The sequence below is a fragment of the Podarcis tiliguerta genome (assembly GCF_965153285.1).
Source record: "Podarcis tiliguerta genome assembly, chromosome: 14".
In the NCBI taxonomy this organism is placed as follows: domain Eukaryota; kingdom Metazoa; phylum Chordata; class Lepidosauria; order Squamata; family Lacertidae; genus Podarcis; species Podarcis tiliguerta.
This window is the reverse complement of record NC_139547.1, coordinates 14287509-14311337: the sequence shown is the minus strand read 5'-3', so window position 1 is coordinate 14311337 and position 23829 is coordinate 14287509. Positions and strand designations below refer to the sequence as shown.

The following is a 23829-nucleotide window of genomic DNA, read 5'->3' as shown; positions in this document are numbered from 1 at the left end:
CAATGGGGTATTCTCCTGTTGCTCGGTCCCTGCTCCTGCCAACCTAGCAGTTCGAAAGCACGTCAAAGTGCAAGTAGATAAATAGGTACCGCTCCGGCGGGAAGGTAAACAGTGTTTCCGTGTGCTGCTCTGGTTCGCCAGAAGCGGCTTAGTCATGCTGGCCACATGACCTGGAAGCTGTACGCCGGCTCCCTCGGCCAATAAAGTGAGATGAGCGCCGCAACCCCAGAGTCGGTCAGGACTGGACCTAATGGTCAGGGGTCCCTTTACTTTACTAGGTAGTATTGTCTATATTGGCTGGCAGCAGCTATCCAGGGTTTCCGACAGGAGTCTACCCCAGCCCTACCTGGAAGTGCCAGGGATTAAACTTAGGATCTTTGGTGAAAGGGCCCATAGCTCAGTCATAGAGCATCTGCTTTACATGCAGAAAGTCTCAGGTTCAACCTCAGGAATCTCCTAAGTAGGGCTGGCAATGAAACCACTAGATGGACCAATGGGCTCACTCATTCCAAGGAAACTTCCTATGTCTGAACTTTGGCACTGCACCAAAAAAGCTTCTACCAGCTTGCTGTCTGTGACAGACACAATTAGATCCAGCCACCCAAGTTGTGGGTAAGGCAGAGGTGGTCCGCAACCATCAGAAGGAACAGCTTCATAGAGCACTTACCAGTCCATTGAGCTTAGATCACTGAAAAGTGTTCTTTGCGAAAATAGTATTACAGTCATACCTTGGAAGTCGAACAGAAATCCGTTCGACTTCCAAAACGTTCGACTTCCAAAGTGCGGCTTCGGATTGGCTGCAGGAACTTCAGCCATGGTATGACTGTATAACACAAACAAGCACTTTTAAAAGCAATACAGAGTAAAACAATGTAATAAAATTAGTTAAAATCACATAGTAGTTGCTTAGATTAGTGAATAAAACTGACTCAGATACTTTGGGGCATCACCGGACCCCTCTCCTCCTCAGCGTCTGATTGTTGATTCCATTCATTCCATTTCTTGCCTCACTTTTACTATAAGGTCCCAGGGCAGCTTACAACAATAAAATATGCAATGGAAAACAATTCTGTTTATACAAACATTTAAAAAATACTTCCAATGCAGACTGAGATAAGTACCGGTATATCCACTAGATGGGTTGGTGCCACAACACTAAAGGCCCAATTCCTCTAGCATTCAAAATGGACCTTCTGATAAGATGGTATCTGCTTTAGAGCACAGTGATCAATAGAGTATATATAGGGTTGCCATATTTCAAGAGTTGTTGAGGGCTTTTTTTGGCCAAAGTTTTTTTTGGCCAGGGTACACGTTTATTCCTTCGCATTATAGGCCTACTTCAGCGTAACTCCTGTCAGGTTTCAACCTTATTTCTAAAACCTCGAAGAAGGGGACTGTTTGTCCTTCCTATGCTTCTCCCTGTTGGATTCTGCCTGTGTTGTCTGCCAGCCACTTCTACAAAGTGACTCCCAGGTCCTGGGAGAACCAAGCATCTATTTAAGCTTGATAGAAAAGAGATTTGGCAATTAAGAATTTTTGCCCTCTTGTGAAACACTATCCAAATGCTTTTTATTCCTCCCTCCCATAGTTTTCTTGCATATGTATCATTCGTTTTTGGATTATTGTTCTCCTGAGATTGTATGAAAATATATCCTTTGTGAAGGAGGAACATTCAATTCGGAGGTTTTATAATTATCCCGCTCAGAGAATGGGACAGCTTCCTCTGAATTATGCTTTTGTTTCATGTGATGAGCTAATGTTGTTTTAAGTTTTACTTTTGCTAAGTAACAAGTTATTGAATGAATTCCCTTTTCTCTTTTATCTGGATACACTATGAATAAGCAAAATGGAATATGCACATATCAGCTCAAGTAAATGAAAACGGCTTTAATTTTTAATTTCTTATGTAACCTATTCTGTTCTTTGGCAGACATTGACGAGTGTGAGACATCTGGAATCTGCATGAATGGGCACTGTGTGAATACCGAAGGTTCCTTCCGATGTGAATGTCTCCCTGGCCTTGCCGTTGGACTGGATGGGCGTGTATGTGTTGGTAAGATAAGCTCATTATGCCGGCAGCTACAATTCAGTTCTAGATTAAAAACCACAAATAGTTGCAGAACATGCCATCTGTCTGTGACTCATAAACTAGCTCAGGTAGAAAAGTGTTACGCTAGGATATGTCTTTGGTAAGTCTCCGTGAGAAGGGAGTCTCTACAATGAGGGGACCATCAAGACCAGGCTTCCTCCACCTTGGCCCTCCAGATGTTTTTGGCCTACAACTCCCATGATCCCTAGCTAGCAGGACCAGTGGTCAGGGATGATGGGAACTGTAGTACCAAAACATCTGGAGGGCCAAGGTTGAGGAAGCCTGATCAAGACCATGTGCTCCTGCTTTCCTAACAAACACAGAACAAGATAGGTACTATGCAACATAATGTTTGACATGTTATATCCTGCCTTTTGCTCATTGTGGAACCCGAGAAGGCATTTGTGTGGTTCCCCAGCAGAAACTCATTGAGGCCCTTTTTGTTTCAGCAAGGTTGTGGCGTTATACGCCTTCAGACCACACCCTAGGCAAGCAAAACTGACTTTCCTCTGCATTTTAAGTCCTTGATTAAAAAGTGCAAAGAGAGGAAGCTGAATTGTTTTATTAAGCAGAGTGTGAAGTCTTCATGGAGGTTGTATCTGAAAGAGGTTGAAACATCTAAAGTTAAGCTAAATTACTTGACAGCCTTTTCATTTGTTCTGCAGCTGGGATTATCCAAAGTTGGTCAGGCTTGCCTTGTTACATTTGGAGTAATACTTTTCAAGAACATATGCATTATAACTGAGACCAGTGGGGGATTATATATATATATATATTAAAAACCCTATTTGCTTGGCATTAATGAATGTTTTCCATAGCTCAGCATTTAGACAATAAAAGGAATGGGGGCGTGCAGAAGAGGAGAAGCTGGGGGGGGGGCGTGTAGAACTGTATATGAAACCTAGCCTTAGCGGTGTGGCATTTTTCTACATCTTTGTGGCATTATTGTTGTTGAATTGGTTATCTTATTGGCTATTTCTCTCTCTCATTTAGATACACATATGCGAAGCACATGCTATGGTGAATACAGGAGAGGTCAATGTGTTAAACCATTGTCTGGAGCCGTCACTAAATCAGAATGTTGTTGTGCCAGCACTGATTATGCATTTGGAGAACCTTGCCGGCCTTGTCCCGCACAAAGTTCAGGTACAACATGATTTAGATTTGCGTCTTTCTGTCATAATTTTAAAAATGTTCAAAATTGCCACAGCAGGCCAGTAGGTACCTTTTAAAAATCTTACATGTCTTATATACTGCTGTGCACTTTTAAAAACCTCTACTTAGTGTATTGAGCAGCTGAGGGGGAAAGCTGTTTGCTTGTGAAACTGCATAGGTCATGAGTCATGATAGATGAATTTTTCTAGTGAATATTCCTTAGAATTTGATAGTATGAATTCCTATAGTGAAAGTCAATTGCAGATTCTATTTTGGTACATTTCTACATATTTTGTGGTTTATATATTTTTTCTTTACTTTCAAATTTGTGTATCTTCATGACATAAAATTTGGCATTCACTTAAAGGTGCACAAAATGTTTGCACCTCTCCAGCTTATGGCCTGCTTATTCACTGTGTTTGAAGAGAAATCTCAACCTGATATGTGCCTCATTTTGGAGAGAAACCTCAACCTGACGTGTGACAAGAGTCTGTTCTGTTATCACAAATTGCGCTAGGCAAGATTTCCAACAAATCTTGTTCCAATGGCAGATAATAATAATAATAATAATAATAATAATAATACTCCATAAATTTGTGTGGCACTTTATGTGTGGCTATTGTAAACTTCTCAGTACCCTGTCTCAGGGATTTTGCAGTCTAAAATTAGATGCATCAGAGAACAGAGAAAAGGGGAGAAACAAAAATGTATTGCAAGGTATTGCAATTTCTTTTCAGAACATGGAACAAGCCAAATAATTTACATATATTTATGCTTGTATGTTATGGATGCTTATATCTATCTATCTTCTATAGATATCTCTCTCACACAAAAAAGGGAAGCTCTGTTCAGATTGTATGTATTTTTTAAAATAAAAAACCCCACTGTAGCCTCTTGGCCAAATATCTTAGAAAAACAGTATTCTGGAATGTCTAGCACTGAAATTGGCTCACTGGTTTTGAGGAAAAGGTACCTTGAGAAGCTTGCGCATTTTTAACCTTTATTTTAATTGGCAGTTTTAAGACAGAGACAGAGAATAAAGATCACTTGAAACCAATTAAGCTGGCTTTAGCTGATGTGCAAGCTTTAAGGAGGAATTGTTGTCCACTGTTTCTCTGTAGGCCACGTTAGTTAAAATACCAGCGAAAATGCTGGGAAGTTATCAGACCAGGAAAAGGTCTTTATAGCACCGTCTGCTGCTATCGGCTCTCCCTTTGTAACTTACACAGTAGAGCTGAAACCTTCTGTAAATGTAAATGGCCCAATGCCATTAACTTCTGTTTTGTATTTGAATTAATTTAACAGAACATTTGCACATGTGGATACAATTTATTCTGGGCTGTTCTGCGCACCTCTCCTATTGTTAAAGATGCCAGCTCATGGAGGGTAAAATATAGGACAGCTTTCAGCTTTTGATTTCCAGGTTGTGGGTGTGGGGCAGGGGGTTGGAAGAGGGGCTTTTTTCAGGAAATGCATATTGTAGTGTGAACTTGCAGCTCTCAGAAGGAAGACTTCATATGTCTGCTCTGAATGAATAGGGCCATGCATTTAAAACACATTACTTCCCCATGAATCCTGGGAACTAGACAGATGACATGACAACTCTTGCAACCTATGAACAGATCACGTTCAGGCGAAGATAATGTATAGACAAATTTAATGATATTTGGAAAGTATTTATTGAAACCATAGTGACTCGTGAACTGATGTATAAATGAGGGATACTTATTTACATATAGTTTTGTAACTCTAATTACATTTTAACGTTACTTCGTTATTGTTGCTCTTCTCTGTTTTCTTTTGCTTCTTTTTCTATTTACTTTAATCTACTGCAAAATTTTCAGTTGCATATATAAATATTTTTAAAAAGAATCCTGGGAACTATATTTCCCCTCTCAGAGCTGCAGTTTTCAGTGCTCTTAACAAACTACAGTTCCCAGGATTCTTTGGAGGGCAGGGAGCCATGTGCTTTGAATGTACAGTGTGGGTCTGTCCAGGCTAGACATTGAAGTATGGGAAATGAGGACGTGGTTTTGTCCAAAACAGCTAGCAGGCCAACCTCTGAGGTCCAGATGGCCTAATTTGGCCCACGGGCCAAAGGTTTCCCACACCTGTTCTAGATTGATTTCAATTTAGGTGGGAGCAGCAATGTAGCTTCAGACTGGGTCACCAGTTCCAACGTCAAGCAAGGATTATTGGTATTATAAAAGCTCTGTTCTGACACCGTTGTTTTGAAAGAGCTGAATGCATCTATTAAAGCAAGCTTCCTCAAACTCAGCCCTCCATATTTTTTGGGGCCTACAACTCCCATGATCCCTAGCCAGTGGTCAGGGATGATGGGAATTGTAGTCTCAAAACATCTGGAGGGCCGAGTTTGAGGAAGCCTGTATTAAAGTGTTAAAAATAAGTTGTTTGATTTGATTTATTTTTCTCCCCAGAGGAGTACCGTGCACTTTGTAGCAGTGGCCCAGGCATTACAGCAGCAGGAACAGGTATGGTTGTGCAAAACCAGTGGGTATTGGCATTATTTGAGGAAAGGATTGTATAAACTAACGTGATTACTAATAATTGTAATAGGGAAGGACCGCAGCTCAGTGGTAGATAATCTGCTTTGCATGCAGAAGGTCCCATGTTCAATCCTCATCCTATCCAGGTAGGGCTGGGAAACATCTTTGCTGCCAGTTAGCATAGACCAGGGTTTCCCAAACTTGGGTCTCCAGTTGTTTTGGACTACAATTCCCATCATCCCTGACCATTGGTCCTGCTAGCTAGGGATCCTGGGAATTGCAGTCCAAAAACAGCTGGAGACCCAAGTTTAGGAAAGCTTGGCATAGACAATAATGGACTAGATGACTCAGTATAAGACAGCTTCCTATGTTCCTACAGTTCTGAAAGAATAAAAAATTAGAGATAGACAGATTCATCTGTTATTTCTGGGTATGTGCACATTTTCACATGGGTTTATTCATAAGTCCTTTGCCTTTTTTGTATTAATCTGTGTTTTTTTAAGAATTAAAGAACACATAGAATCATAGAGTTGGAAGAGACCACAAGGGTCATCGAGTCCAACCCCCTGCCAAGCAGGAAACACCATCAGAGCACTCCTGACATATGGTTGTCAAGCCTCTGCTTAAAGACCTCCAAAGAAGGAGACTCCACCACACTCCTTGGCAGCAAATTCCACTGTCGAACAGCTCTTACTGTCATGAAACTTCATATGAAACACATGAAACTTCATATTTAAATACCCTTTTAAATTTATTTAAAAGAGAGCTGGTGTTGAGTAGTGGTTAGGGTGCTGGTGTAGGAGCTGTAGACCAGGATTCAAATCCCTACTCTGCCATGAAGTCCAGTGGGTGACTTTGGACCGGTCACTGTCTCTCAGCCTTACCTACATCACAGGGTTGTTGAGAGGCTAAAAGAAGAAAGGGGGAGAAGTATGTATGCCACCTTTGATATCTGTTTTGAGCAAGAAATGGAGCACACAATTTGGAGAAGTGTGAATTCTGAGCCATATGTTGGTCTAGGTGGGAGTAGAGTGGAATACAAATTAGGGCCAGTTTGCTTTAAAATATGGACTAAAGAAAATGATCCTCCATCAGGGTGAAAAATAATAATCTTGACACCTTCCGTTTTCTAGATATCAACGAATGCGCACTGGATCCTGACATTTGCCCCAATGGAATATGTGAAAATCTGCGCGGAACCTACAAATGCATTTGTAATTTTGGATACGAAGTGGATTCATCCGGGAAAAACTGCTTAGGTATGAAGTTTCCTATCTTACTATCTAACACATTCCTGTATGGTGCCTCATTGTTCTGCTTTAGTTCCATCTAGTGTTTCTGATTTGTCCGTCTTGTTTCTTCCTGGTATTTTAGCTAGCTTCTTTTCCATCTTTGTAATCCTGTCTTCCTAGTTATCAGACGGCCAGATACTAATTCAATCGCCATATTTTGGAGGGTTCCCCCCACCCCCATGTAAAATAGGCTGGAGGGATTCTGAATGGTGGGGAAGGGTGTATCTCAGTGGTAGAGCATTTTTGCTTCATGCAGACAGTCTCAGGGTCAACCCCTTCCATCTCCAGGTAGGGCTGTGAGACATTCACTTGGTGAAACCCTGGAGAGCCAATTTTTCTTTTATTTTTTATTTCTTTATCAAAAAGATTTATGAAAATAATATAATAGTATGATAATGTGTAAAATATAACAAGTGTAATTCAGTTTTTTTGAGAATATTCAGAAGTCTACTTTAGGTCTTTTAAAATTTCTTGTATTCTTTTTTTTAAAAAATTGTTTGTATGGGATGGGATATAAATTGTAATATAGTATATTGTTGTATAATTTTGTGAAATATGTTTAATAAAGATTTTAAAAAAAATAATTTTCAAAAAAAGAAACCCTGCAGAGCTGCTGACAGTCCGTGTGAGCAGCACAGAGCTAGATGAACTGGTGGGTCTGATTCAGCATAAGGCAGATCCCTATGGTTAGGACCACAGGTCCCCAAACTAAGTTCCGCAGGCCAGATAAGGCCCGAGGGACTCGTTTATCCGGCTCACGGTGACCCCTACCGCCCGCTGCTGCTGCCCGCTCTTACCGGCGCTGTGCTGCACGGCTGCCCACTTCCGGGTTGGAGGAGCACCGGAAATAGCTTGTGCGCATGCGCAAGCGTTATTTCACATGCATGTTATTTGCGCATGCGCAAGCATTATTTCCGGTGCACATCTGGGTCAGAGGAGGCACGTGCACATGTGCACAAGCTATTTCCGGTGCTCCTCTGACCCAGAAGTGCGCCGGAAATAGCGTGTGCACACGCGTATGGGCACGCGCCCTCTGGCCCACTGGGCGATTGGTGCTGGAGACACCAGCCCGAGGCGTGGTAAATTTGCTGGCCCCAGGTTTAGACTTAAATCAGCGGTTCCCAACCTTTTTTTCGCCATGCCCCACCTAAGTAGCAGCAAAGAAGCAGATTTAAAAAAAGAGTTCTTACCAATTAGTTTATTCAATAATCACAGTGAAAGGCAAAGGAATGCGGTCTCTCTCTAGATCAGTGGTTCCCAACCTGTTTGGCCATGCCCCACCTAAGCACCTCTAAAATCCTGATGCCCCCCCCCCCCCGACGTATAATTCTTATTACTCCAAAAGTGAACTCCTATTCACATGGAGGAAATCTAAAAGGTCATTCACTTGGTCTAACTCATTCTCAAATTGCCCCCCTTAAAAATAAAATTTCCCCCCCTGTGGGGCGTATGCCTCACGTTGGGAACCACAGCCTTAAATATTCTGATTTCTCCTCATTGTTGGTCCCATTGATTTTTTTATCCATTAACTGAGCCTCTCAGAGACAACACTTCCTGAGCCAGAAACACCCCCCAATTCTTGAATACAAGAAATAGTGAACTAGCACCAATGTAATCATTATGTACCCCTTTAGATGTTTCTTTCTCTGTGTGTTTTTCAGTGTCTGTCCACGTGGATGTATTTGCTCCAAAGCAGAAGTTAGTGTAGCCCAGTGTTACCCAACCTAGGGCGCTCCAGATGTTTTAGATTCTAACTCCCATCAGCTCCAACCCACATGGCCACGTCAGGAATGAGGGGAGATGTAGTCAGAAACATCTAGAGCAGGTATTGGGAACCTTTGGCCCTCCAGATGTTTTTGACTTGCAACTTCTGCCATCCTTGACCGTGGGGCGTGCTGGTTGGGTCTGATGGGACTTGGAATCCAACAGCAAACAGGGTGGTGTAGACTGAAGAGAACCATATGTTCCATTTAATTTAAACTTGGTGCCTGAAGTGGAGTAGAATGCCATCCCTCACCTGTTCAGGTGGAACTATAAACATCCTACTTTGATAGGTGGCAGAGATTGATTTGGCCTTGGGAAGACTATATTCCAATGTTCAGCTGACCCAATAATTGCATATCATCCACATGGTGTTAGAAAGTGTGATGACGTTGGAAAAGAAAAAAATACTTATTATGCAATTCCCTTTTGATGGCACAGAGTTTCTTGTCGCTGCTTTTCGTTACAGGGAAATATAAATTTTCCTGCCAGAGGTGGGAAGTTTGGGAACTAGTGCTGCAAACCACAAAAAGTCCTGATACTTGTTCCTTTTCCGGCGATTTAATATTCAACTTTCTCTTACAGAACAAAGGGAAACATCCCCATCAGTGAAACATATCTGCTTGTAAAAAAAAAAAAAAGTTTTCTTTTATGGCTTCCCATGAGAACAAAATCTTATTTAGTCTCTCTGATGACACTCTTAATTGTTTTTGCAGACATCGATGAGTGCTCCTTGAACCCACTGCTTTGTGACAATGGACAATGCAGAAACACCCCTGGAAGCTTCACTTGCACATGCCCCAAGGGATATGTGTACAAGCCCGATCAACAAACATGCGAAGGTAATTGAAAACATCCCTTTATGTTATAGCTATTCTGAGCATCGAATATTTTTTTTTTAAATCACCCTATCTCTGGAGTTATATTTGGATCAAATAAAATGTGGGCTTATTTGCCAACATTAGGGAGGAATTCCATTTAAGGCAGACTGGAACTGTTGTATTTTTATACGTATGCCAGGAGACTTTTGACTTTGTGTATTACACTCGGGGGTAGGGATATATAATCTGCATTCCCAAAGGATATTTCGGGTGGGAATTTAGCTGCAGCTAGGTGTTCAGTGATCCCGGGGAATGGGAAGATCTGGTTTCACATCCCAGAGGACTATTGGACTCAGTGGGTACCAAGGAGCACATTGTTGTCCTTCAGCCTTGGCTCCCCAGTTTTAAATGAGAACAGCTGTGACCAGCCTTGTAGGATTGTTGCTGGAACGACTAAAGCAAGGTCCCTTGAAACATTGTGGTAGGCAGTGGACTGTGTGTGAAGAGTGCATAGATTTGCATTTTTACTGTATGCATAAAGTAAAGTTTGAATTTACAGTGGTGCCCCGCAAGACGAATGCCTCGCAAGACGGAAAACCCGCTAGACGAAAGGGTTTTCCTTTTTTGGAGGTGCTTCGCTGGACAAATTTCTCTATGGGCTTGCTTCGCAAGACGAAAATGTCTTGGGATTCCTGGGGGGTTTTTTCCGCTCCCCACCCCCTTTTTGTAAGGCACTAAGCTGCTAATAGCCTTTTAGCAGCTAATCCGCTAATCCCTTAAGCCTTTAATAGCCGCTAATAGCCGCTAAACTGCTAATAGCGCTAATCCGCTAATCCGCTAATGGGCTTGCTTCGCAAGACGAAAAAACCGCTAGACGAAGAGACTCACTGAACAGATTCTTTTCGTCTTGCGAGGCACCACTGTATAGGGTTATTTTTTATGGTACACAGGTACCTTGGTCCTACGTGTACCTTGGCATGTGCATGGCGCTTCTGTGTTTTCAGGCTATCCTAAGTACAAGTTGAAACCTATATAGTAAATTGGAGCAATGGAACCATTTTACTTGCAGAATTACCTTACCCTCATGTATGCTCACTTCAATTTGCAGAACTGTCACTCCTACCGGAGCCGCACAATACTTGTTCTGCACTTGTAAGAAATCAATATTTTAGTATGTCAGCACCTGCACATTGGAACTCCCTGCCTATTGACATCAGGCAGGAGCCTTTGCTGTAATCTTTTTGGCACCTGCATAAAACATTTTTTGTGTTGGCAAGTCTATACATGCACATAGAGTGCTGGCATGTGTTTTGATTTCCTTTTGCTGCATTTGATCATTTTTGAATGTTTTTGAATATCAGCTTTTAATTGTCTTTTATTGATCATTTTAATGCTTTTATATTTTTATAAACAGCCTAGAGGTTTCCTTAGAATCAAATGTTGTGAAATAAATAAATGTGGCTTGAGGGTGCAGGAGACAAATGCATTCCAAAGGCAGAAAAATTTGGGATCAGTGATCTGTCATCCTATGACAGATGGTGGGTTTGCCACAGGTGGATTGTGGATTCATAGCCGCAATCTACAAATCTCTGATTCAGCAAGAGAATCCTTTTGTTTCTAGATGACCAGACAGAAAGGAGCAATCTGAAGCTTTGCTGGTCACTAATTCTCACCGTTTCTCTTCTAGATATTGATGAGTGTGAATCCAGCCCCTGTATTAATGGCGTGTGCAAAAATATTCCTGGCTCTTTTGCCTGTGAATGTTCCCCTGAAAGTACTTTGGATCAAACAAAAACCATCTGCATTGGTAATTTCTTCTTCTGAGCTGTCTTTATTGGCTAGAAAATACTTTTCTTACAATTGACATACATATATCTTATTCAGTTTTCAGGAAGCTTTTGAGAATAACCATGAAATAAAAATGAAAGAAATTTAAGAGTATTTCAATCATTGCTTCACTGTTTACTTGAGCATATTAAAAAGTGTCTATAGAGTATCCTTTCACATTGCATTAAAAATTGCAGAGGAGGTATTGTAGTGAATCAGCAGATAATGAAAGACTGACCTGACATTCTGAGCTGGAATGAGAAGAGGTGGCAACTTTATAAAGTTGCCGTGGTTTGGGAATAGATGGCAGGTAGCTGAGTGTGGTGGCATCAGGCCTAAGGTCCCCCTAGTCTAGCAACCCAGAGGCAGACCTGAGTGCAATAACAGACTCCTCGCTCATAATCCCCAGCAGCTGGCATTCAGAGGCATCCTGCCTGTGGTACTGGAGGAAGATGGCAAAAGACAGACAGGGCCGTCTTTAGAAGATGCGGCGCCAGGGTGCAAATATCTGCCCAGTGCCCCCAAATTACCACGGATAGTGTGGAGAGGGAGAAGCGCACTGCCAGCCTTGGAGGTGGCGCAACTCTCCCCCATACCGCTGTGGGAGAGCAATCCCCACATAGGCTTGGCGGGGCGCAGCTTACATACTAAGCCTCTGCGGGGATCGCTCTCCCACAGCGGCCGGCACCCTGGCGCAGCGCACCACTAAGCCCTATGGGAAAGACGGCTCTGAAGACAGGAGCTGATTTTATCTTCTCAAAAACAATAAGGAAGCTCCAGACTAAAAGACTGGAGGGTGTTGGCACCTGTCTGTCTTCAGAGACAATGGAGTGAGCCTCAAGGGGTGAAATCAAATTGCTGCGTTAGCAGCACCGAAGTGAACTCCCCTGGGTGCAAGCCTGGGCAGTGTGCTTGGAGGTCCTGGGCTGCCCAGATGACAAGACCCCTATCTCTGTCTTGCTGATGTGGTTCAAAGGAAAGTAGAGGAAAATATTGGGCACCAGCTCAACCTGTCTTCCTGGGTTGGTTTTTATGAGGATAACCGAGTTAGTTTTCACGAGTATTCACGCACCCTGGGTAAAGATATTTGAATAGTCGTACATTGCTAAACGCGGGTGGCGCTGTGGGTAAAAGCCTCAGCGCCTAGGGCTTGCCGATCGAAAGGTCGGTGGTTCGAATCCCCGTGGCGGGGTGCGCTCCCGTCTTTCAGTCCCAGCGCCTGCCAACCTAGCAGTTCGAAAGCACTCCCGGGTGCAAGTAGATAAATAGGGACCGCTTACTAGCGGGAAGGTAAACGGCGTTTCCGTGTGCGACTCTGGCTCGCCAGAGCAGCGATGTCACACTGGCCACGTGACCCGGAAGTGTCTCCGGACAGCGCTGGCCCCCGGCCTATAGAGTGAGATGGGCGCACAACCCTAGAGTCTGTCAAGACTGGCCTGTACTGGCAGGGGTACCTTTACCTTTACCTTTACATTGCTAAATGGCAACATCTTATTTTATTTTTATTTACCTTTGCAGAGACTGTTAAAGGCACGTGTTGGCAGACCATAGTGAACGGCAGGTGTGAGATCAATATCAATGGGGCCACTCTGAAATCTCAGTGTTGTTCCTCTCTGGGTGCTGCTTGGGGGAGTCCCTGTGTCCCCTGTGAACGAGGTAAGACCATTTTGCTGTGTCCTTGGCAAATTATTATTTGGAGCATTAGAAGAAAGCATCCAATAGAAAGGGCAAAATCACCTCTGGGTGTTTTAAGGGGGGGGGGAGCGGTGGCTGGATGATCATTTGCCAGGTAGGATTCAAGCTGAGCCCTCACTTTCATGACATGACAAAGCCCTAGAAAATATGATAGCAGTAATGGCTTTGAGCTTACACAGAATATCTTTCCCTCATCACTTAAAAGTCAGCAGTGCATCTAATGATGGCTTTGCTCCTGTCTGCTGGTTTCAGAATTGTTTTTACCAGCTTTTTCAGATAAGTCTTTTGGGGGTGAGTGGGATGTACCTGAGCATTATGAACTGCACAAGTTAGTATTCTTAACACTTTGATTATGAACTCTGGCAAAATCACCCAAGAAATCTTGGTTTAGAAGGAAGGATTGCCGGGTGAGGATATGCCACTAGAACCCCAGCATATGCCTCATCAGAAATGCTGAGTCTTCCTGAAACTTTCTGCTGACCCTTTTCTGATCAGCTCATCTGCCTCAGTCCCTGGAATGTCTGTTTATTATGGAACCCAGTTACATTCCAGAGGAGTTTGGGTACATATACTATACTTCATGCAGGGCACTATTGATTTGAACTGAGTGTGCATCCTAAATCACATCCTCTTGCAGCTGCACATTTCTGGAGAAGTATGGTAATGTTGGGCTGTCTTTCAAGAAAGCTTGTTTTCTGCTATTGATCATCTTCCAAGAAACCCTGGGTGCTTTAATATCCCCCTTGGAAGTTCCCATAAGAGTCTGGGTCAGATGCTGTTGTGATCGTGGCCTGATATAGTGCATGCTAAATGCATTATTTATTTCATAAAACTTATACACTGCTTGATTGTAAAACACCTCAAAGCGTTTTACAAATGTTTGCTTTGCAGGAAAGTACTAGGAAGCTTGGAACCTTCCAGCTCTGCCTCTTCCATTTTAGTGGCTCAACTCAGTTGCTCAAACTGCATCTTGATTGAGACAGATCTCTCTAAGGGTCTACATTAATTCCTAGCATGATTATATTAATTGTGATTAAAAGGGGATGTGCATTACTGTCACACTTTACAGAATACACTGCAATATTTAGTATATATTGTTGCAGACCACCTCAATCTTCACAAACGATGTGAGATTCCAGAGGTTGCAGGCATGCTTTACCCAGGGCCTGTGTTTTCTTTTGGATGATGAGGCAAAGTGGAGACTGTGGCGTCTTTATGATACATGGTTTATTTACACATATATACAGCCTGAGCCTAGATGGAGAAATTCAACACATTATACTCCAAGAGGCTCACTTGCTTCTCCCATAGGTGCAGCAGACTTGGGTCTAAGAACAGAGAAATCAGTCGTGGTCGCTGTCTCTTTATTACTACCTGTTCTCCTGAGCCTACATGGTGCTCTTTGTTCTCCTTCTTCCTCCTTGTTGCCACTAGCCCAGTGAAACTATTCCTCTCTAGCCTACATAATCCAAATGGAAATTTTAAACCTTTTTTGTCTCTGTCCACTAACACACAGCTGGAGAAAGGGCTCCCCCCTCCCTCCTTGCTGTCTGGCACTGAATGTCTTGATGGCTCATTTTTTGTTAGATTAATGACTCGGCCATCTTCAGGAGATTACCTCATGAGGAAGCTGTCCTGTGTTATTTACAGCTTGAACCCCTACTGGATCTGGGAGTTCAGTGTTTGCAATTCAACTCCCTAAACCTAGAATAAATTCTAACAGTTACTAAAACTGGAAATTATGGGTACCTTGCACCCACAAACTATGGCAAACAAAACTTACAGCAATATGTTAAGGGTAATGTAAGTCAAGTGGTTAAATGTGCCTAACAACCAGCCCTTGTGCACATTCAACAGGCCTTGCAGAAAATGTGCACATTATCTCTCCAGGAAGAGGGAATGGTGCACATTATGCAGAATGGCTGCAGAATGTAAAATATTCGTAGGATTTGTAAAGTTGGAAGGGACTCCAAGGGTCTTGCACATTCCCAAAGACTAGTGGGAGATTATGTATATTTATCCAGGAAGTGTGCACAGTTTTCCATGGGTGGATGTGTACCGTGACAGGTTGTTATACACATTACCTGCTCAGCGTACATTAACCCTAACATATACATTGCATACATGATAATTTTGTAATGTACAAAGGGGCCTTAAGCAAACATACCACATAAATACTGTGTAATAAGTGGGTTTAGTCTTAACTTTTTATTAGAGCACTAATTGTCAAAAGAGAACAAAGTGAGACATATTTATGAGTATATATGCTTAATATTGCACTAAGAATCACTGTTGTGTCCCTTATTCATGCTGCAGCCCCTTCCTTTAACTGTTATTGCTCATTTAATTGTTGTTATTTTGGAAGTTTCCATGCAGAAGAGGTCTGATCTGTGTTTCAGATGCAGTTTCATGTTCAGTGAAAGAAATTTGAGCTTTGGACTACAATGTTCTTTGCTTCTCTTTTATAGATCCAAACTGTCCGAGGGGATTCTCCAGGGTAAGAGGAACACAGTGTGAAGGTATGTATTACTGCTCTGGAACTGGAAACATGTTAGTGGAGAAACAAAAAATTACGGTGCCATTTCTCACATTGCTACGGAAGATCACAGTGTCTAACAAATCTTTAGAGCTTGGATGAGGAATTAGATCTGGCCTGGTAGGCAGGATTCTTATCTTGTCCAGCTCTCCTGTGAACCAAATTTGACAGGTTGGCAGCCTAACGCTGCAATTACCTGGTTTTGTCCATGCAGATGATCATTGGGCATAACGCCACTCATGGAGCTATGGGAGCTCCAGCAATCAGCTAGTTGTTGGGACTTGTATATGCCCATGTGCATGATCCTCATATTCTTTTGCATGCATGGTACAGGACCTGCAACACACAACCCTACTTAGAAACTTTTCAGGTTTACAAAGGCTGCTTAAACCCCATTGACATCAATGAATACTAGCATGTTAATTCATGGAACTGGAAATGAAACTGATGGCCATGCAATCTCCATAAAGATGTGATCATGCACACCTCCATGCCCCTCTCTTCCTGCAAGAGTAGCAACCATCCATTTCTCAAATAGCTTCAGAAGAGAAGGGTTTGATGTGAGAAGTTGTGGTGTGGCACCTAGGGCTGCAAAAATATCTAGGGTGTGTTGTGTGACCAATGGTTTGCACGCACACATAGAATCAGGCTGTAGACTGCCCTTCGCCTAATGCATGTGATATGAAAGTATTACTGCACTGGGAGTTGGGGAGAGAAGTGGGGGAGAGCTGGCAAATAACCCTTGAGATCTATGAAAAACAGATATGCACTTAGATCTAAGAGAAGCCATCAAGGTGAACAAGGTCCCATGGCAATTACACCAGCGGTTGGGGAATAGGAGATGAAGCGGAAATGCTCACTGAAGAAGTGAACTGATAAAAAGACCGATGTGATAAAGGCATGGAAAGCAGTCATGAGAAAGACTAAGAAGGTCCTGGTGGGGAACCTTGTATGGTCCAGCAAGCCAGAACTTTAATTCCCTGCACCCCACAGGGTGAATTTGTCAGGTGGGTATCACCACTCATCTCAGGTGACTGAAAAGGTGGGTTGTCCCATCCACCTGTCAAGGTTGCCCTGTGGGCTAGGGCTCTGCTTTGCCAGTGCATTTCCCACAGGATTGAACTCTCCACTCACCAGCTGATGAGTGGAGGCTTCCGTACTGCTCTTTGTAGCGGTCTGCTTTGCTAGCATGTCCCTCAAAGCAGTGCCCAGCAGGATTAAGCCCAGACCCCCTTCCATCAGCTGTGATGAGAGGTGGATGTCTAAGGTAGTTAAAGAGATGCTGTATACATGTCTCCTCCATGATGTCTTCCCCTTTGGTGGAGCTCTTTGTCCTGACCTATGGCACCTTTCCCTTACTTGCGCCATCACTGTTGGAGACTGTGATGAGTACCCATAGCTACTGGTTGAGCACAAGGTATCTAAATGACAGCAAGAATCTTGCCCATTATTCCTCTTCTCAAAGTTCCAATGGTTTCATACTGTATTGGGTCATGGTGACTAGTGCAACCTGACATGACAGAGCAGCTGAAATATTTGAAAAACAAATTATTCCCATATGTGTCTTGTAATAGCTTTTATTTTATTTTTTAAAAAAGCAAGGAGGAACAAATTTATCTCCCTCCCTCAAACTTGTCCCTTCTCTCTCTCTCTCTCTCCAAATAATTACCAAATATCTTGGAAACGTTTCTACCACAGATCCACTGTACATAGCTTATATGATCTCAAGAGAGATGTTGCCCCACCTATTCCAAATCACAAGAACATGTTTGAGTGCTGAGAGATGGAAAGTTATTTTTCCAAGGTAGTGGCCACAGGATTTTCTCACATATAACTTGCAGTAATTTCATATTGATCGATCCAGCATATTTTCCAGCACCCAAATATATCCCATTCACTTTCCACTACTTTCTGACATGTGGATGGAACCCCATAGAATTTCAATCAGTTTAAGCATTTTTTCAGAGGAGGCGATTCAAGAAGATCTTCCCTCGAGGCTGCCGGTTCCTATGGCTTGCCTGCTGTGCAAAAAAACCAAACTTGACTTGTCCTGCTGTTGTTCTTTTAACAGCAGCTTGATGGAGCAACAGGTAGTGCTTTCAACCTGCTTGTTTGTATTGTCCCTTGCTAATATCTGTCATTAAAATTATAGTGGTGGGTTGAAAAGTCGACAACTCTACTATTACCTAAGCTTTTATTTTAAAAAAAACAAAACTATTTCACCATCATCCCAATGGCTTGGTTACGCAGCACCTGACCATGTCATTATCTATCAACCTTGGTACCTTTGACTGCAGAATGGAAAATGGCCATCGTTCAGTGCTAGGCAATTTGCTTTGCATGCTAAAGGTTCCAGTTTCAATCTCTGATACTACCAGGTAGGGCTAGAAGGGTCTTCTGGCTGAAGCCCTGGAAACGTTGAGCTAGATGGACCCAATGGTCTGACTCAGTATAAGGCAACTTCCTATGTTTTCTTCCTCCAGAGTCACTGTGTCCAATAATGAAGCTCTTCCTTACTTAATTTTTTTCTTTTTTAATTTTTATTCTTCCTGTGGCCACCCGCAACCTTCTGTCTACTGTGGTTGACGTTTGTTTTTTAAGACAAAGCAATCCCTTAGATGCAGGGAAATGAAGTTAATTCTAACTGTGGGAAAACGTGGTTAATTTTAAAGTTCTTGGAAGGCAAATCATTTCCACATGCGAATATTCCATTGGTTCTTGGGGTGCCCGCTGTCCCAAGTTTTCTGATTCTCCTCCTGCCTCTGTGAATCAGTCTGCTTAGAGACGGTGCAGCCCATAGAGTAAGGCTTGCGGTTTCCCTTTGGCTTTGGATATAGCTGGATCAAGCCACTTCTAACCAAAATGTACTGCTTCAAAACCAAAATGAATATGTTATTGTCATGCTTGAAGAGACTGTTTAGTATGATGGAAGTATTGCACTCCTCTGCCTTGTAGACATTTTTAAAGCATGCGTTTCCGGCTTTTTGTTTAAATAGATATCAATGAGTGTGAAGTGTTCCTTGGAGTGTGCACAAATGGACGGTGTGAAAATACTCTGGGATCCTTTGTCTGCCAATGTCCCAGTGGTATGACTCTGGATGCAACTGGACGGAGATGTATTGGTAAGCATGAGAGGTCCTTTGCTCCAATCTAGTAGGCTGTGAATGAAACCCTGGGATCCAAAGCTTAGTCAGGATTCCAGCTTGGGCAGGGACATATTCATTCTCTTCTGCAAACCAGAGAATACTCCCCTGGGACGATTATTTTGTAATCACAGATATAAAGAAAAGACCAATGGGTGGGGATCCGCACACTTGGGGCCAAATGTGGCCCTCCACTCCCCCCATCTGCCCTGCTTTGAGCCCTCAATGGCTTTTTAATGCCTTGAATGTGTCAATAATAATAATAATAATAATAATACCCCGCCATCCCCAGACAAGACTGGGCTCAGGGCGGCTAACGCTGAATATAAATACAGTAAAAACATTAAAAACAAAAACGGTTGATTAAAATATAAGTTAGAATACAGTTTAAAATGCAGCTTAAAATGCAGCCTTGTTTTAGTGGTAGCCTATAGATCAAAGCCATGAGGGAAGAAAATGTCAAATATTCACCGGGGTCAACTATCCATGCTGGTCCTACATGGGTCAGCAAAAAGAGCCGAGGGAAAATTTATATACAAATCCCATATAAGGGGTTCCATCAAAATATAAATAAATAAATAAATAAATAAATAAATAAAGGGGGGGTTTGGACTTAGTCTAGCCCAAAGGCTGGGCAGGACAGCTCCGTCTTGCAGGCCCTGCGGAAAGATGTCAAATCTTGAATGACATGCTGGCCTTCTAGGGGACCCCTTGACTGCTGGGTGCTATGAAGCCACGTGATGAGTGCATTTCATTTTGAACACGCCTAGCAGTGCATCCCGAGAGTTCTTGGAATGTGATACTTGCCTCCCCGGGGTCCCATTGCCCACCAGGCGAGGATTTTGGAAGGGAAAGATGAAAGGGAAACCCCACTCAGCCTTAGGAAACTGGGTTCCATTGGGGTAGAAGGCAGCCTTTGTGGGTTGTATCCAGTGTTAAAGTCACTTAGTGGTGGAATTGTTCTGCTGGTTACTCTGTTGTATAATAGATGACACAATCCGTTGCGCAATGGGGCAACTGTTGTATTGGATCCGTCTGTTGTGCAACATTAAAACACACCCTTCCACTTGCATGAGAACCCAACCACTTGTAGAACACTGGGTACAGCCATGGCTGCCGTTGAGTGCACCCATTTGCTTTTTCAGTACGGTCGATGGCAGCTATTTCCTCTCATGAGAAAAGGAAAATACTAGAAAGGGAAGACTGTCATGCTGAAAGGGTGACATACTTGTATCACTGAGTGGTTCAACCTCTATGAAGAGGGATCCCATGGTGGAAGGAAAATGGAGACAGGGCAGTCTGCCTTATATGGACTCCCTGTTTCTCTCTCCATATGACACTGAGTATTAGGCTGGGTTTCCGTGTTGTAACATTTCCTTAGTGGTTGGGCTCTGCTGCGCTGATGCTGCAACTGCTTATTTTCCATCTATTGATGGCTTTTTAACAAAAACCACCCTCAACAGATATCCGCTTGGAGTCGTGCTACTTGGATCACGATGATGAAGACTGCACAAAACCAATAGGAGGGCGGCATCGCCAGGATGCCTGCTGCTGTTCTGTTGGTGCAGCCTGGGGCCCCGAATGTGATGAATGCCCTGAGAAGGGAACACCTGAATATGAAGCCCTTTGCCCAAGAGGACCTGGGTTTTCCACCAGAGGAGAGATTATAAACGGAAAGCCATTTTTCAAAGGTATGCAAAGCCACCGACAGTACTGGAAAATGTTCCGAGGAACTGATTTATTTAGTTACTCCTTCTTTCCTTTCTCAGAGTAAACTCACACAACATGGGGAGGAATTGGGGTTTAGTGAAGTTCCAGACCACGTGCTTCTCACCCAAGAGTTGCAACACAGATGTAACACTACCGGGGGTAGTCTTCCTTGAGCAACATGACCATGGCACAGTGGTTTTTGTACCTTTGTGTATTGCTGCTTCTGCCTTCCTTCCTTGTGTATAGAGTAGCTGGGCATGGGAAGAAACACCAAGCACAGATACTGACTTTCCTTTACAACCCCATAATTTACATGGAAGTAAGGGAAGCACAGGGACGCAGGTGGTACTGTGGGCTAAACCACAGAGCCTAGCACTTGCTGATCAGAAGGTCGGCGGTTCGAATCCCCGCAACGGGGTGAGCTCCCGTTGCTCGGTCCCTGCTCCTGCCAACCTAGCAGTTCGAAAGCACGTCAAAGTGCAAGTAGATAAATAGGTACCGCTCCGGCGGGAAGGTAAATGGCGTTTCCGTGCCCTGCTCTGGTTTGCCAGAAGCGGCTTAGTCATGCTGACCACATGACCCGGAAGCTGTACGCTGGCTCCCTCGGCCAATAAAGCGAGATGAGCACCACAACCCCAGAGTCGGTCATGACTGGACCTAATGGTCAGGGGTCCCTTTACCTTTAAGGGAAGCATGTGTATTCTTGCTTGTTGCAGTGGGTTTGCTTGTGGTCCTCCTGGATCTGTATTTGTAGAGCTCAACATGTCAGGGAGCTGGAAGAGAATTGGGAATAATCAGGGTGAAGGATGAGGGGTCTGTGAATAATGGCTTCCCTGTGGCCTGAAAGAGGAGTGTTGATCTGGAATGAGTGTTAATGCACTCTTTTATAAAGATGGAATGTTATTAGAATTCTTTAGCTGCTAATAAATGCTTTAAAGAACCAGTAATTGTGACCACCATGGATATTAACTTTCCTCACTGAATTAATTGAATTAGCAAATCATTGAGGAAGAATTCCTAGAAGAGGTGGTGGATATGACCTGAAGGGATGTTAGACATGAGGCAAAAAGAGGGGGGAAGGTCACTGCTAGTACAATCCAGAGAATGTTTAATCAGTAGTCCCATTGTGTTCAATGAGATCTGCTACCTAGTAAATTGTGTTTTGGGTGGCAGTCTATGAGTCTTGCCCTCATGGCCATAGATTAAAATAAAACTCAATAAGAGGTGTGCTAATTGCTGAGAATCTAGTCAGGCATCACTGCTAGTGATCGGAGGTACAGAGCATAAAACCCATTTCTACCACAGACACGGAAGAAATAAAATGTAATACGCTTTGTAAGAGTAGCATCAAATGAATGGGAGTTCAGCTTCATATGTACAGAGGTGTTACAGGAGTGTGAACAACTGCTGTAATTTGAACACTCAGATGTGGGCGTTGCATTCCGTGAACTGCAACTGTTAAAAGACTTTGAACCTGGTCATTTATACCTGGGCTTCACTGATGCCATTCTCAGGAAATGAGAATTAACTAGATTTAACTACTGCTTTTTACCATGGCTATGTCTCTGTCTTAGATATCAACGAATGCAAAATGATTCCAAGCCTTTGCACCTATGGAAAATGCAGAAACACCATTGGCAGTTTCCGTTGTAAATGTGACAGTGGGTTTGCACTTGATTCTGAAGAGAGGAACTGTACAGGTAAATTCCTTAGTTTTCATTGTGTCCAGTAGTGGCTGAAAATGTAAATGTAATACTGCAACTTGCACATCCAAAATATGTGTTTTATTGATTTCAGTGCATTTTATTACAAGCAAGCGATATGCACATTTTGTTAAATACAGTAAAAATAAAATATTTGTTGGCCATTAAAATTCATTTCTAAAACGGCAATACTGCATATGTTTGCATTTGAAATAACTTGGTTTTGTTTGAAATGGCAGATATTGATGAATGCCGCATCTCCCCTGATTTGTGTGGCCAAGGACTCTGTGTCAACACCCCTGGAGATTTCCACTGTGAATGCTTTGAAGGCTATGAAAGTGGATTTATGATGATGAAAAACTGCATGGGTATGTTACTCAAGGCATATTTGGATTGGGGCGCTCACCAAACCTTATGAGGTCATTGTTGTTCCAGTAACTGCTGGTTTGCATCTGGACTCCATTTTTTTTGGAACAGTTGTGAAAAAGGAGGGTGTGGGGAAGAAGTGTCACTTTAGGCATCCAAAGTCTTTGTTTCCTAAATTTAATGAGGGAATTCAGGCTGGTTTGGATTTGCAAAATAGCCAGCTCAGTTGGATCTTGGGAGTTTTTCTTGAACCACCAAAGTTCAAAAGTTGGGTTGGGGAATAGAGTGTGGTTAAAAAGATGCTAGTTCCTATTCTGAATCTGCTCCAAAGATTGTTATCCCAGCACAATATGGATTCATAGGGTTTTGCGCTCGGGACTTTTCATTTTAAAATAATGAAAAGCAAGCATTGTTATTTTGCTTGGATCAAAGGCTGGTCCGTAAGTGGGAGCTTTGGTTTCACCCCCATTATGAAACTGATGGCTTTTAATAATGCCAGCTCACAAAGTCTAGGGTTTCTTTAGCTCACCCTCAATATTTCAGCATTATCTCTCCCCTCCCCGCACATTGCGATTAGCTCTGATTAGTAACAGATTTTATAATACTACATGATATCACCTTGAGCTATGATAGTTTCTGAAGGTATTATAGGTGTAAAGTGTATGTCTGGCAACAGAGTTCACTATCACCCCAGGCTTTAAATAAGACACAATGTCTTTGTTCTCTCTCATCAAAATAATATCGCTCTCTTTGCATTTCTGAAGTGTTTACTACACTGAATGACAGCATGCACATCCATTCATTTTTGTATTCATATTTTGTTTTTAAAACCTGGGAGGTAGATTACTCTGAGAGTTGTCACCCAAAGGGTGACTCACGGTTGAAGATTTAACCTGTTTCTCCCATATAAAAGCCATCCAGAATGCCAGCCAAAGTCAAAGGAAAGATAGGTCCAGCTGTGATTATTACTCTTAAAACAAGTGCATACATTTCTGAAAATAATTTGAATCACCCCACTCTGTCACGCACGCCCACAGACACACAACTCCTCAGGCTTTTTGTGTGTTTTCACTACACGTTGGGACATTTGCTCATTGTAGATTTTATACACAGAAATACTTTCTATACAGACGGTGTATAATGTGTGATCCTTTGCCTTGCCTTCGTATATAGATAGACAAGATTGATGGAGATATATTAGATCTCTGTTCAGATTCCTATCAC

General features: G+C 42.8%; 1 protein-coding gene across 5 annotated transcripts in view; it reads left to right on the top strand.

Moving 5' to 3' along the window:
* FBN1 (fibrillin 1) overlaps positions 1–23829 on the top strand; it is a 229677-nt gene that overhangs the window by 128048 nt on the left and 77800 nt on the right. For 4 of the 5 annotated variants that reach the window (XM_083411720.1, XM_083411721.1, XM_083411722.1 and 1 more), the window contains exons 16-27: positions 1931–2053; positions 3083–3235; positions 5683–5736; positions 6885–7010; positions 9521–9646; positions 11313–11432; positions 12971–13108; positions 15616–15666; positions 18680–18805; positions 20290–20517; positions 22111–22236; positions 22479–22607. In XM_083411720.1, the coding sequence (XP_083267846.1) occupies positions 1931–2053; positions 3083–3235; positions 5683–5736; positions 6885–7010; positions 9521–9646; positions 11313–11432; positions 12971–13108; positions 15616–15666; positions 18680–18805; positions 20290–20517; positions 22111–22236; positions 22479–22607 (1500 nt within the window). Of the gene's footprint in view, positions 1–1930; positions 2054–3082; positions 4214–5627; positions 5737–6884; positions 7011–9520; positions 9647–11312; positions 11433–12970; positions 13109–15615; positions 15667–18679; positions 18806–20289; positions 20518–22110; positions 22237–22478; positions 22608–23829 lie in introns of those variants that run through there. The other variant, XR_014504560.1, reaches the window with a different exon arrangement.